The sequence below is a fragment of the Pomacea canaliculata genome, linkage group LG3, assembly GCF_003073045.1.
Source record: "Pomacea canaliculata isolate SZHN2017 linkage group LG3, ASM307304v1, whole genome shotgun sequence".
In the NCBI taxonomy this organism is placed as follows: domain Eukaryota; kingdom Metazoa; phylum Mollusca; class Gastropoda; order Architaenioglossa; family Ampullariidae; genus Pomacea; species Pomacea canaliculata.
In genome coordinates, this window is record NC_037592.1 from 23931644 (window position 1) to 23946862 (window position 15219).

Below are 15219 nucleotides of genomic sequence, written 5' to 3' on the forward strand. Positions count from 1 at the left end.
ACACGTGAATACTAGTCGCTAGACCGCTCATCAATAATCCACAGTGTTCACCTAAAGCCTTCTTTATTGTTTTTGTTTTTTTTTTTTCTTCTATTGCTTTTGTTGTAATTTTGGTTTTGCTATGAAACGGATAGGGTGGAAAAACAGACCGCATCAACGTTCACCAGTGTTGCTCTTATTGGAATTTCTTTTGGAATATCCTTTCACCTTCCTCCTGGAATTCTTGCTTCGTGATGCAGAGGTTGGGGAAGGTTGACAGCGACCCCAGTACCGAGCCTCCTCTCCAAGAGCATAGGTGACGGCCAGGAGAGGCCACCACTTTCACTTGCTTGTGTGGTACCAAAGCTGACAACTCTTTGACCAGTCGTTGACAAATGCCTTTAAAAGAATGTACTGACATTTTAGGCAGAATGTACACAATTAAATCGAACAATCTTGTTACAGTGAATACGTCTTTTGTATTTTGAGGTCATGTTTGAGCGTGCTACATATGTGCTGGCGTCTTTGCATACATGCTCGTGTGTTAGCGTATACACACAGACATAATATTATTGCTTAATATCATCACTTGATTATGTCGCCTGTCAGACTCATGGTCAAGAGAGAATATACACATAAAATCCCTCGGCCACACTAAGGGGCGGCAACTTTAGTGACAGCTTACCTGGCGTTAGAGTAGTTCCTCCTGCCATGAAAATTTTATCGCAAAGCTGACCGCGGACGTCGACAGCACAAGATGCGATAGCGGTGTTCAGCTGCTGTGCTAGTCCTCCGCCCTCCAGACCTGGTGATAAGCGAGGTCAGACAACTAATTGTGCTGCTTGGCAACGCAGGATTTTTAACTGGGTGACTGTTTATTTGTGTCTCTTTTTTGTGATTTGTCTATTTCTTTTTTTTTTTTTTCATTTTTTCGATTTATTTTTAGTTACGTTGATTGTGGGGAATTGACAAAGATGATTTGCAGTCCTCTCCGCGTAGTTTGCTAATCCCTTAGACAAAACTGACAAATCTAACAGCCATTCGAGTTGAAGATTAAAAGATTGTTGTTGGCTTTGGCCTGTTACAACCTGTTTTCGTAACACTAGTTATATCCTGGTGATGAATCTCTTCGATCTCTCTCTCCCCTTCCCCCACTCTCTCTCTCTCTCGAGGGCGCGAAGGGAGGACGGTGGTATAACAGACACCTATATATAGGACCTACCTCCCAAGGAAGGCTGGAACAAAATCTCAGGACACTTCCAGCGCTCCGCCCCAACTGTTATGACGTCACCACTGGACGTGGTGTGCGACCTTGACATGCTGTCATCAGGTTTGGGTGTTGACCTCTGGTCTACGAAGCAATATTTCTCCTTGATCTCTCTGGCTGTTTCGATGCTAACTGTAAATAAATGTTATTCGTTACAGTTTCACTACTTAACAGTTTTGTCTGAATCATACATAGTTGGAGATTTAGATTATTTTTGTTCATTCAGGAAATATAAATGTTTTCGTATCTCTGAAACTGGACTTTCCCTTACCCACCTTTCCCTCTGATCTCACTCTCTGGATTTTGCTTTTCCTTTCTACTGTTATGTATGTAGTTTGTGGTGTACTTGTGTGGCCTTTTTCTCCAAATTACGCGAATGGTGGTGCAGATTGTAAAGTTCACACTTACCATAGACGGGGTTGGGTTGACGCATGCTGAGAGCGCGCTGTAGTTCCAGAGTGACGTCTTGGCCAGCCAGGTGCATCCTCCGCACTGCGTGCTCTATCACAAACCCTATAACCACGTGCAGCAGAGTTAGTGTCGACCCTACACACTCGGATGGCAACAAGCAGATTACAACAGACAAGGAGTAAACATTGTCACACCCCCTACCTTGCCTACTGCCAAAAAAAAAAATTCAATTTAAATTAAAGTGAAATTAGTTTTAATATTTGCTTTACTGATGAGTCATTTTATCTAACTTTTTAAAACATTATCGATGTTTGCTTGTGCCCTTTAACCGATTATATGAACACTTGATATCCATGTGTATTTGCGCTCTGTATAGTTTTATCGGCATTATTATTTGAAACGTGAGCTGATTTAGAGATCCGAATAATTGCTTTAATGTGAGCAGATTTCTTTAGTATATCTACATATAACCAGCTTAATTGATGGTTGATGCGAGAAGTTACCGAGTTTGACAGTAACCGAAAAAAAAAACTCCTGTTCTCTTCCACTCTCTTTTCGTCTCTTGCCCTCTTCCACACATATTTGACACTATTTCTTTTTTTCTCCTCTTTCCTGATTCTAATCAACGTTGTGTGGTGTCACGTCTCCTGCTTCTAGCTGCTCTTGCCAGGTGTCGTGGGACAGTCGCCCTTCCTTGTTTTATGATTACACATGCTAAATATGTAACAGGCAGGTACACATGTACCTTCAAAGATGGGCACAATTTGCGTCAGCCCCTCCCCGCAGTCCAGAACAACGCCACTGGACTGGCTGATGCCATGTAATGCCAGGATAGGCTGGCGGGCCAGACACAATGAAGGTGCATCAAACTTCTCTAGCACAAGCTGTATGGAAATACATGAACATTAGTGTGATTTTATTCAAGTTACCTATCTTATGGCTATTTTGATACGTTTAAAAAAGATTAAATTAAACAATTTAACGGGGCTGGATTTGACATTAATTACTAGACCATAATCGTATAAAACAAAGCCCCTCGTACTCATTTTTAACGTCGATAATGGGGATTGCTATGTCATAGCAAAGCAGTCAGCCCTGTAAATAGATACAACATGCAGAAAAAGAACAGTATACCCGAGACGAGATCTGAACCCAGGAGAGTCAATCCTCACTGGTGACGCATGCTAACCGTTGCGCCAACGGTCCCCCCTTTTAGCGTCGAAGCTATGTTTTTAATCACAATGCCCCTAATTTATAATCAATTGTTCAGCAGTGGTTCTCGCTGCATAACACTTGTCTGGACTGCTATTTGCTAGCTAGCCAGGTCCTGTATACAGGTGCCACGTCCAGAAATAAATTACAGGTGGCGGGCGCCCGTAGCGAAATCTAAGCCACGCCCTACGAGTGGCGACAAAGCTCCGTACTACTGCTGCACTACATCAATTAATGACTAGTTGATGTGAATTGTTTAGTTACTGGCTTAATGAATGACTGACCTGCGCGAAACCTAGGTCTTCAGAGCGGGCGCTGAACATGGGGCGAGAGAGCAGCAGGGGGTAGGGCTGCGGGGACTGAGGCTGACTCACTCTGTCCAGCACATCCTGCAGGAGCGCCTCCAGTCCGTCCCAGTCTTGGACTTGGCCTCTTTCCACTGGGTACACAGCCTTCGGTTCGAGTCCTTCAGCTGAATAAGCCCCATTCAGATTTTCTCTGGGCTAGAATGCCGACCATATCAAGCAACATCATGGAATTAAGAACATTCTCGGTTGCTAAATAAGTTAAATTGGTTTCTGATTTTGATTTTGTGTTTTTTATGGTAGGGGTAGGAGTAAAATAAAGCTTAGACTGACAATAGCGCAAGAAAACAGAAATACACCACTGACTCACAGACTGAAATAAAAAAAAAAAAAAACCCTGTCAACTGTCGATAAGCGACCAGTAATCAGTATAGCTGTTAAAACATCTAGTAGAAAATTCCTTCTAAGAAATTCTAGCCACTGTTTTAACCAGGATACATGAATGGTTATTGTGCTCCAAGATTAGACTGATCGCAAAATTAAAGAAATTAATATATTGACTGCTTCATATGTACATGTTAAAGAGATTGAGATATTGACCATTTCTTACATACGTACGTGCATGCTTACGTCTTAGACTTACTTGACGACAAGAATGTGGACCTTTTTCTGTGCATGGACCGAGGGTTTCTTTTTAATCTCGAAAACGGAACAGTTACAAAGAGATCGAAATGTTCATCTTTCTGCTATTTATTATTCGTGATTGGTGGTTAAAGCAAAGAGAATACTTCTTTGGTTAGAGTAACAGCTATCAGATATTTGTTCAGCAATATCCTTTGAGCTATTGTCTCGTTAATTTGGCAACAGAAGCTTCTTTTTTTTTCCAAAATGGTAACTTATAGTAGAGACAAAAGTAATTGGGGTTTGCCCGTGCATCGCACATTGACGAGCGATAACAAACACTGTCAGCGACCAAAGGTCTAACCTTCAATTAAGATTGCAGTTTACTACGATGACAACACCGATGACACATCTGACAAAAGATGATGACGCACATGACAACATCACTGATGATGCAGATGATGTATTCGGAACAAACGTACCTTTGCGTGCCAGACGTTAGGAAGCTCACAGCGGGGAGCATCCTCCCCTGCCCATCCTCCTCTGATCCGCCCGGAACCGATATCCACCACCGCCACCGCTGACACGCCGTCGTAGCTAAAGGCGTTGGAAGATGTTGACATCGATGAAACTGGCGACGCAGACGAACAATGTAGTGAATCTCTTGAGGAAATCCGTATTGTTAGCAAACCTCTTATCCACTTGCATGTGCGGTATAAGAGAAATAAATCTCTAATCTCCCGCAAATGATTATTCAGATGCCAATACGAAAGTTACGTTAACCTCCTCGTCTGACACATCACCAGCTACCTCTGAAATTGTTTGTCGACGAGGCAAGTCGTTTTGCTTTGTTTTTTTGGAGGGGGAGGTGGGGGATGTCCACGCAATCTCAGGCAAGGGCTATGTCTATTCACATCGTCGACCAGTTTCTTTTCCCAGCGAGTCTACGCCAACAAATATTCACAAATGGTTATAGTTATTAACTAATCGACAGTCAGTGCACACCAGCCTTAATCGCATCGATAATTCGAAAAAGCTATTGGGGTGTGGAAATATCAAACTAAAGTAAACATCTGTATTAGGAAGTTATCTTTAGTACAGCAAAGTATATAAACTATAACGGATAGATAATTGTCTTTACGTGCCGGAAGGTATTATGTTCGACGATCATCATGTCCTAGAGGTGTCATTACACAGAAAAAGATATGACCACAGCATGGCTCAGAGGCAGTTAAGGAGAAAAAGGAAGAGTACACAAACGATACACACACTCTCTCTCTCTCAAGAAAGAAATCAAAGAAGGAGGATATTAAATAACTCGTGGTCTTATCTGTAAAAATACAACAGCCCATAACAACAACAGAAATGGGCGGATAAAAATGTAAATTACAAGTGTGAATATTTTCTTCGATTTATATACCTAACCGTATTAGGTTATAAACAAAGAAATTAAATTAATTCTCACTGTTTTATTCGAGATGAAACTGTCGCTTGTAAGTCGTGTAAACTACGGTGTATTCACGTCTGAGCCCTTTCGAAATCTAGTACACGACAAGACGATTACCTACATAAACAATGGTGTGCTATGTACTACTGAGACGAGCATGCATGTAGTGTGTTTACTTTCTTTATCTAGCTCGAGAGCAGTTGTGGGAGAGTATGCATGCCTCGGTAGAGAACAAAGCATAGAAATTAAACCATGTTGCTTCCTGAATTATATAAACAAATAAATAAAATGAGATCGAGTCTTTTACCTGATGTAATGCTGGTTGTCTTGTATCAGCCACCCAGCCACCCGAGAAACCAGCGCCAGACGAATGGACATGACGTGAGGGTCAAAGGGGGCGTTGTGTCAGAGTGAAGTCGCCAGCTACGTCAGAGTGTATTATCAGACTGACCCAGTGTCGCGCCACTCCTCTTGGTTGTTGTCCTCGCGCTCGGTTGTTTGGTGTCACTTTATTTAACACCTTATGTGTGGTCTGGCAGTTCAACTTGGGAAGACATCCAGAATTTTTCTTAACCATTTCCTTAGGGAATGGGGGTTGGGGAGGTCGTTTAATTACCTATATTATTATAAAAGAAAAGTTTATCGGAGATCGAAACAAATTAGTTTCGGGGTTGTGTACGTGTGTGGGGGAGGGAGGTAGGTTAAGAGTGTTTTTGTCTTTAACAGAAGAATGCATCATGATCGATCGACTTTTAAACTTAATCTGTACGTGTCTATCCTTGGGCCGTAGAATCACCCACGTGTACGGCAGTGGTTGAATTCTATGCTGTGTAAAAAAAAAAGTAGTATCGCATGACGGTTTTGCAAGATTTAGGGTAAACCGCAGGACACGCAATATATAAATCCTGACGATGAACTTCGACCAGGGGACAGTCACAAGCAAAATCTGATCGTCATTTGGTGGGGAACCTCAATGTCGGTCGTTTTCATATGCCTAACACCGCGACGCACAAATTAGATGCCCGTACGTACGTTGGTATCATTGCTGAATATGTGCCTTCTGAAGTACTGTCTGTTGTTCATTAGTTTTACACAGTAAATAGTATTGCCACTGGGTTATAATTTTATTTTCTTATTTTTATTACGATTCACGTGCGAAATTTTATTATCGATACAAAAAATCCCAGAAAATTTCTCGCAGGGAAGCGATCCTCACATAGAGGTATACAATTTCTGTGATGGTGAAAGTGCTTCATATTTTGCCACACATGTGTATACATGTAGCTTATATACACCCACGTACTTCCCCAGAAACACCAATAGTGCCCAGAAAGTCAACTTCACAATGAATACAAGAGTAAGGGTTATCAACATTTTTATTCTGATATTAAAATGTTTCTCTACAGTTTTAAACTTTCATACTTTCATATATACTAACTCAACATGTACCTGAATGAATCTACTTCCAAGTAAAACGAAAATGAGCAGATAAGCTGATTTATTTTAATGAGTAAAGAACACTGTCAGAACCAAGTAATTAAACAGATGAGGGGAAAGGGAAAAAGTATGTCTAAACCATACTAGCATCATGTAATCAATTAGTTCATACAATTCTTTGTAACACACATATGCCCAAATCAGCTTTTAACTCCTGAACACTAATTAGACTGGTTTATTAACAATAATAAAATTTAATATGTATCAATACAAAAAAGACTAGTCTAAAGTTAAAATGAACTATTTTAAAGATTATTTTTCCTTCCCAATATCTGGTTATATACTAATCTTCTCAAGTTCATTTACCCAAATTGTTTATCCAAATATGACACCAAAATGTGTAAATTTTAATTAATTTTCTGTAAACCTGTAACCTTAGATGTGGATCTGGATGTTTCGATCATCAACGTTTACCAAATCTGATTACATTCACACCCATATTATGAGTGTTTATGTGCAACTGTCTCAAACAAATATCATTCAAAAGAATTTAATCCTGAATTTTAAGAATGCTGCGTTTCTCGAGGTCCTCCATCTGTTTCAAAACATAAGCAACATTATACCGAAGCTGATGAAACTGTGACACAGGAACCTGCAAAACAGAGACAAAATAAGATTTAATTTTGAAATCTAAGTGGCTATCAAGCTAGCTGCAGTACCTTTTTAATTTCAACTTCAAATCTGTAGATGGGATGGACAGCAATTGCTCAACCTCCTTAATGTCAAAGGCTACTCAGGCTTAGAACAATAGGTAAAACATTACCAGTCTTACACAGGTTAACCTGATATGACTCCATATGCGGCAAAACCCCAGCTCCTCTGCGAGTATTAGGCTGCCATCTCTAGTGATTTTTAAAATATTTTTCCTGGGATCGTTTGTGGGGTTATGATGGTGCATAACCCTATGAAGGTGAAGAGTGACCTACAAGATCTAGCAGTGGCAAAGGGGCACAATCAGGACCAATCTTGAGCACCCCATCTAACAGCCTGTCCGCTCTTTGATGTTAGCCAGCCATGATTTCTTTTTTACCCCACTAGCACCCTCCATCCACATACCCCTGAAGGACTGTGTTAGACCAAACCAAACCATTTTTGGCTGCTTGACAGAGGTGAGAAGAGGTGCATGGGGGCTGACCAGGGTTGCGTACTTAAGTATGCAAAACTGTTAAAGGGGGATAATTAATGTCTTTTCTAGCAAAATTTCATGAAGCAGAGCAATTCCTGAAAAATATCTGACGTTTTCTTGTAAAGATAAAATTAATCTTACATGAAGCTCTACCTCACCTCAAACACTTTAATTTGTCCATTACTTAGTGTCATTTCCATTAAGATTGATGGCTCCAGAACTCTATTCAAAACGCTGAAAAATTAGAAACATCATGAAAAACTTATGCATTTTACCACTATGTTTAACACACCTCATCAAAATTGTCAGCACTACTGGAAATACAAATTTATAAATGTGTAGTTTCAAACCCTTTAACATCCACAGCACATGCTTGAATCTCAGATCTTGACAAGATTATTTAAACTATAAAAATGCAACAATCTGCTGAGGACACTCTAAAGGTGTTTATTAAGTTGGAAAAGTATGAGTTGATTACCAGGTCCACTGGCGAGCTGTTGTTGTGGCCTTATGCTCCTTGAGGAGTAACAAAGAATAAACTAATAATAATAAAAAATTATGTAAATAAAACTTCTCGAGATGAGTTTAACAAACCTGGTAGAAATGGCAACATCAACCCGCCACTTTAACTCTGAAAGCTGTGGTAGTCTGGGTCGAGATGTCAAAAGCTGCTGGTCAAGAACTGCTCTTCTGTAACAGATGCAATAAGCAAAATGTTAAAACTATAGCCTTTTTCCCTAGAAATCAAAATAAGAGTTGTGCTTAAATTCAATATAATGTCCATATATGGTTGATCACCATGATAAATTCATAGATATCAGACATAAAAATAAGTCTTTAGTGAAACTTAATTTAGAAGCCCATTATGCACCACCAACTTTTTAGGCACATTAAGAAGCATGAATGACACTGAAAGGTAAAAACATGTTTGGCAACTTAGTTACATTACTGTTAAAATGCTTCAAAATGTGTCTAGTTTAAATAAAACTGCTCAGTCTACTCATGCACACTGTCACTGGACTACCCAATTTCATGGGGCAGCTGTTTTATGTGCAACACATGCACAGGGTGGGAGGGTAGCGGAAGACCATGACTGACAATCACAGAAGTGTCCGGTCTGTGAAGCAAGACTTAAAAGACATCATTTCATTCATTTACATCAAGTGTCTATTGTGCAGAAGAATAGAGGACTGTTGTCACACTCGAGTAAAAGAGCACTGTCTGCTAGATAAAAATTTTGTCAGTATGAAGATGTTAACTACATGTGCATGTGTCTTGGGAGTTGTATTTTTCACATGTGGAACAAATATTTCTGTCTGCATATTTGATGGGGGTCTGTAAAATTGATTAATGAAATACCCTTGGATAAGAAGTAAAATTTGATATATAGTCGGACCTCGATAAGTCAAACTCAAAGGGACCCGAAAAAAAATTTGACTTACGGAGTTTTCGTGTTAAGGAAAATGGTGAAATAGGCGCAGGTATTTGGCCGGGAACTAACAATTCGACATAGGGAGGTTTTTGACTTAGGAAAGGTCGACTTATCGAGGTCTGACTATAGTACTGATAAAACTGACAGCTTGGTTTTTCTTTAAGTAAAAAATTTCTGAACACAGGATGAAATCATGAAAAGACAAAACATACAGCACTCATATACCATCAAGTTATAATTAATCAAATACAGTGTCTCTCTTTCAAAGGTCAGATATCCAACAACATAGCAGTGTTAGTAGAAGAGCAGGACATCTCTCAGGAATGTGAGCAAGTGAAAAACATCAGCTATACGATGGTCAGGATACAATCAGACTACATTCACTCATATCAGAGATATGACAGTTTTAATCCCTCTAACAGCTCTAGCATTTTATTCTCTCTCTCTCACACACACTCTCTCTCTCTAAGAAACTTACTTTGTTCCAAATACACAGCTGGCAAGATCACTGTGAAGTTCTGAAGAAATTCTGTTGAATAAATTAGTATAATTAATATTACCAAATATTATTAAAACAGTTAAAATATAATACAATATTATATTATCAAAACATGATGCTAAATCTTTTTTCCAAAATATTTTCAAATCTCAAAATCACAAAATCTCTGCTTTATCAATATTTAAGATTCTTGATATAAGGTAATAAAATAAGATTAATTTCTGAAGATAAATAAAAAAATTTAAAACCTAAAATTTGCTTCAAAGAATTTTTATCTTACCCCAGTTCATCAAGATCTTCCTTGAAATGCTGTGAACCAAAGGAAACAAAAGCACAACTCAATCATGCTGCTGCATGTGCCAATAATTTCATATTTTTACAGCAATAAGTTGAAAATACATTCAAATAAAATAATAAAACCTTTTCAAGGAAATCATTTTGTACCAGTGTATGAGAGAGAAAGAAGGAGAGTGAAGGATATAGTTGAAGAGCTCTTTCTGAAAGATGGGAGGTTAAATTAGTCATGTAAAAGTTTCCTCTGGCTTTGGCTAAGATAAAATGCTATTAACGTTCCCTGATTGTAAATATCATTACCTGTTGTTTTAGTGAAGTTGTTGTATGCCGAAGACCACATTTGACAAGACACAGCAAGCCAGCAAACACAATGCCTAAGATTTCTTCACTAGTTGCATCCTCCAATGTGGGCACAATAGCTTTAAACTCAGAGTAAGTAACTTCATCTTCGAGGCTCTGTACAACCACTGCAATTAAACAAATGTTCTTACAAGGTTTAACTTTTTTTCAAGTATTTTATATATATTTTAGAGAGGGGGATGCACTGATCCAATGATTATTCATCTGCAAAATGTGCACTAACTTTGAAGCACACAAGTGCATCAGTAATGTCACACTTTAACTCAATATGTTTAATTTTGAAATTTCAGAATTTTACTACAAGTTGAAGAACAGAAACATAAAAGAGTGTGACAAGAGTACTGATCTAAACTGTCATCAGATCATCCATTCCTAGGATCATCTCTCACTGAAAACCTTAAACTGGCGACGGGAGTGTACCTCTTCCTCAAGTAACTTTTTACTTTATGCAAAAAAAGCGAAAAAGAAATAATTGTGTTACATTTCAAAACTTTTCGAAAAGTGTTCTTGTCTAGTTTGTTCAGCGGTTTGATCATTGCTTTGATTTCAGGCGGAACACGGGCTCCAACGAATGATGTGCGGTCTGAAGCCACACGTCCCCCGCCCCCCTGCACTTGCACAATAGACATGTTGACGCTCTGTGTCGCACCCAAAGAATGTGTCTTCCTTTGTCACTGCATGTCTTAACGATTTACTCTGCTGCTTTTCGTTACTTGAATACTAAAACTTCGAAAGACATGTAAGAGTTTGTTTCAATTACAAATTAACTCAAACAGATCTCGTCTGCTCTCTCAGCAACGGAAGTAGAATGTACGGCGGAAATCCCCGGACCGAAATCTTTTGCACTTTTGTATATCCGCTCTAAGATATAGGTCTAAGAACAAATCTTGAAAAGAGCTGTTTCATCAAATTAAACTGAATATTATCATATAAAGAAATCTTTTGCAATTATAATATGCAAATAGCATCTTTTGTTTCTTGATATGGAGAGAATAAGATGTCATGTGACATGCTTGGGGCAACATGCTCTATTCATCCGCAAGCGTCAAAATGGCAGCTTCTTGTTGCACTTGAAGTTATTTCATTTGTCATTACTGTATGCTAATATACTTTGACTGCTGAAAGTGCACAGAAGCAAAGAAGTGCTTATTCGGCCCAGCAATATAACTTTATTACGAAGGTAGTTATTTTTTAACAAGTTGTGATTGTTTATTTTTTGGGATCACGTAAGTTAAAAAGTGTATGTTCAGGCCTGCTTTCGCCCTTAGTAATGAGGCTTGTTAGCAGAACTTGCGGTTGAGTAGTGCGTGGAATGTATATGGTGTGACAAAGAGAGAGAGATTTTGCTATTCACGAAAAAGATTGAAACATGCTAACAGAATTCCATGACGTAAATAAACCAATGTTGCCTATTAATATGCCAAACGGTGAAACATCAAGATGAAGTCAGTACGATTCCGCTGAAAGATGCGAAGTTAATAGATTGCATGACCAATTAATAAAATAGCATCATGCTCTCAGTATGAAGGAATAGTTGCTGCTTTTGCACAAACCGATAAAGCAGATTTATAATATGCCATTTTTGGTGCATTTTCTTTTCCTTTGATTTAGAAGCATCATATGCATTATCTATCAAGTGTTTACTTTTGAGAAAGAGTGAATTTTTAATATTTGATCCTTTTGATGATTATCGAGTCAGTTTGTTATATGTAACAAGATCTGGTTTTATGTGTAATAAAGAAATTGAACATCCAAGAGTCAATATTCCACAGATTAATTTGTCCCCAAAGGCAGGGTCATTGACAAGCTCATTGAAGAAAATCCTTTATTAAGTCATTAAATTTTATCATTATGCTCTCCTGTCCTTTGGGGTAGGTCAGGTGGCAAAATGGTTAGCACCTGTCACCAATACAGTGAGGGTTGGCTGTCATGGGTTCAGTTCTCTTCTTGGGCATGCTGTTCTTTCTCTGCATGTGGCATCTGCATACAGGCCTGGCTGCCTTGCTGTGATTTAGCCTTAGTTGCTGACTTGGCATAAAACACTGATCCCACATTCCTCCACTGTTCTTTGATATTTTGATTTCTAAACCCCTGTGCCAATAAACAGAAAACAAGATGAATGTAAAGGATATTCTGTAAGTATATAAAAATATACACACTCACATAGGCTCACATTTACAGATTGTAAAATGATATGGGTGAGAAATAGAATGTGCAGAGGGTGTAGCAAGTGTCAATGAGAAATCCTAAAAAAAGGGCAATATACTACACCTGTGCTGAATCCAGTAATGACATCAAATTATTTTTTCAATATGAAATAGTGTAGCCCTTGGCAAAGTATTGAATGCTGTACCAGATATTTTGGCTGCAGTTTCTTACAGTGAGATGATGATATGTAGAATTAGTATAAAGTTGCTTTTCTTTCCTTATCAAAATAATTTTTGAAGGCGTTTAGTTTCCTTCACTTTTGATTGTAAATGGTTTACCAAAACACTTCTAATTTTAAATGAGCAGATGGCCACAGGAGGAAAATTCCCAAGGCTCAAGCAATCCAAATCAGAGACCAAACAACGAAGCAACTGGCAGAGATCTGTCAGTTCAGAAAAGGATGATGCACTGAGCTTGACCAGCTTTCCTAATGACATCAGAATTAACAACTGGGTATGTTGTGTGTTAAATCTTATCAAGTCAAAGCTTGTTGCACCGTTACAGTCATGAAATTCCAGCTTTAATATAATTTTTTTATAAATATCTATTGTTTTAGTTGTTTTAGAAGTGTTACAAATAAATTCCTCTGTGCTTATGGCTTGAGCCTTTTTATTAATATTACAAATGTGATTGTTTTTAATTTGATAATATAAGTAATTATCATTTTGAGGAAAAGTTCACTATCAACGGATTTTGATATATGCCTTTTGTCAAATTAAAATAGTAAATGTTTTCTGATTCTTGCTAAATATGCAGAGCAGAATCATCTACACATATATATATATTACATATACATAAATTAATATGCTGGCAACAGGATCTTTCGGATCTGAGACCAAGTGCGTCAACAGACAGTCGTCGAAGGAAAAAGTCCAAAGGAAATCCAGAGCGTGAAAGAGAACAGTCATTGTCTGTAGACTCTCCACCTCATGGGGAACAGAAACAGAGAACACCCTCCTCACTTTCTCGAACACGAAATACCCCAACTTCTCAACGTGATGCACTAGAAAAATTGAAGCAAAAGTTAACTTACAGTGATGATGTAAGTTTCTTGAAGCTTCCAAAGTTAGTCATTTCTGTTTGTGGATAAATAGCTGCTTACATGTAGAAGTTTGTAGATTTCTGTTACTATCAGTGATTTTTAACAAAACTGCATTAGTGCTTACAACTTTGTGCAAATGACGCTGATCGAATGGAAATGTTTGCTACAAATGTTATTTTTAATTACCTTACATAGCAGAATACTAATCAGCTTGTGTAATCAAAAGGCAACCCCACTGTCTGTCAAGCAGCAATATAGTACTGATGGAGAGCCAAATAATGAGAGAGCCATAAGCCAAGGGAGGCGACGTGTGGCCAACAACACCCAGCCAAAAGGGGCTACAGCCAGCAGCAGTAGTGGGAGAGAGGCACGTAGTAATCGCAACAATAATACAGAAACTGGGGTAGGTTATCTTGCTAAACACATTCTTGTATGTCATGCTTTGTAGGAAACATAGATGTGGCTTATTTTATACAAACAACAAAATAGAGCAAATGAAAACGGAGCTTCTGACCATATCAGACCATTCAAGGAGGGGCTGGAATTGTTGATATTTTAAAGAAAGGGTCATTTGAACAATTACTATAACAAGGTCATTGTTATGATGCAGAATCCAGCCATGCTGGGGCTAGGTAATTAAGAATTAATGTGTAAAAGAATGCAGCTAATATGCAAAGCTGTATTTTAGAACTTTATATTTAATGGTTATTGCTTTATGCATTTTTTTATTATGGGTTTGAGGATATCTTGTTCTTTTCCTAATTTATAATACAATATAATAAAACTTTCCTATTAAGATCTTTCTTATAATTATCACCACCAAACTTTTTAGTTAATTGTTACAGACATATTTTGCTATATAAACATCATCTCCATTATAACTACCTCTTTTCACATCAAATATTATTAACAGAGCCATGTGTTGTTAGAACATCTTCACCCACTATCTAACAAAACTGGCTGCTTGACAGTACACATTTAAAAAACATATTATACAATTGTGCTTAACATAATTTTTTAAATCATTGGTGCTTTATTTTTTAAAGCTGCTGTCAATATTCTTTAGTTTGGAGGTTCATATGTAAATATATATAAGTCCATAATATAAATGTGTTTGCAGACATTTGGTTAAAATTCTTGCAATGGCACATAATGTGATTTTTTTTTTTTTCATGCTTTTGTTGTCATTCTTTAGTTTGGAGGTTAAATGTATATTCAGACATTCAGTTAACGTTAATCAATTATTATTACTTAAGCACTCATTTAGCATGGGCCTGGTTGATTTGACTTTTGGCATGGGGATAATGTGATCTTATATGGGATCATGAACGTAGATTTGTGATCATTGATGTTCAAAATATACCTACATAAATTTGTTATCTTAAATTATTTGTTAAACATGACTGACTGCAGGACTGGAGTACAATGTCTATGTGCTTAAATGTTAATCCTGGACTGTGTCCAATGATCAAAATATTGCACGCAATAAAGTACGATATCACGAATATCCTATATACGT

At 37.9% G+C, this 15219-nt stretch overlaps 3 protein-coding genes across 6 annotated transcripts in view; 1 reads left to right on the forward strand and 2 right to left on the reverse strand.

Moving 5' to 3' along the window:
* Positions 1 to 140: 140 nt before the first annotated feature.
* On the reverse strand, positions 141 to 5746 carry LOC112559093 (actin-3-like). 2 transcript variants are annotated; one of them, XM_025230015.1, is made up of 8 exons: positions 5550 to 5746; positions 4278 to 4739; positions 3154 to 3372; positions 2403 to 2541; positions 1655 to 1759; positions 1202 to 1378; positions 665 to 784; positions 141 to 378 (listed from the first exon to the last, which is right to left on the reverse strand). In XM_025230015.1, exons 2-8 carry the CDS (start codon positions 4416 to 4418, stop codon positions 176 to 178), a joined length of 1104 nt encoding a protein of 367 aa, XP_025085800.1. In that variant the 5' UTR covers positions 4419 to 4739; positions 5550 to 5746; the 3' UTR covers positions 141 to 175. The 2 variants fall into 2 exon arrangements, with proteins under 2 accessions (XP_025085800.1, XP_025085801.1); XM_025230016.1 differs by having other exon boundaries at positions 4278 to 4426; positions 5550 to 5745.
* An 854-nt stretch (positions 5747 to 6600) lies between these two features.
* LOC112560443 (COMM domain-containing protein 5-like) lies at positions 6601 to 11287 on the reverse strand. The gene is made up of 7 exons (XM_025232308.1): positions 10932 to 11287; positions 10391 to 10557; positions 10077 to 10105; positions 9776 to 9826; positions 8460 to 8555; positions 8024 to 8099; positions 6601 to 7331 (listed from the first exon to the last, which is right to left on the reverse strand). The coding sequence occupies exons 1-7, from the start codon at positions 11077 to 11079 to the stop codon at positions 7230 to 7232; spliced, it is 669 nt and encodes a 222-aa protein (XP_025088093.1). The 5' UTR covers positions 11080 to 11287; the 3' UTR covers positions 6601 to 7229.
* A 187-nt stretch (positions 11288 to 11474) lies between these two features.
* Positions 11475 to 15219, forward strand: part of LOC112558468 (pericentriolar material 1 protein-like) — a 30651-nt gene continuing 26906 nt past the window's right edge. For all 3 annotated transcript variants that reach the window (XM_025228903.1, XM_025228905.1, XM_025228904.1), the window contains exons 1-4: positions 11475 to 11630; positions 12965 to 13111; positions 13476 to 13700; positions 13951 to 14103. In XM_025228903.1, the coding sequence (XP_025084688.1) occupies positions 12965 to 13111; positions 13476 to 13700; positions 13951 to 14103 (525 nt within the window). In that variant the 5' untranslated portion in view covers positions 11475 to 11630. The remainder of the gene's footprint in view (positions 11631 to 12964; positions 13112 to 13475; positions 13701 to 13950; positions 14104 to 15219) is intronic.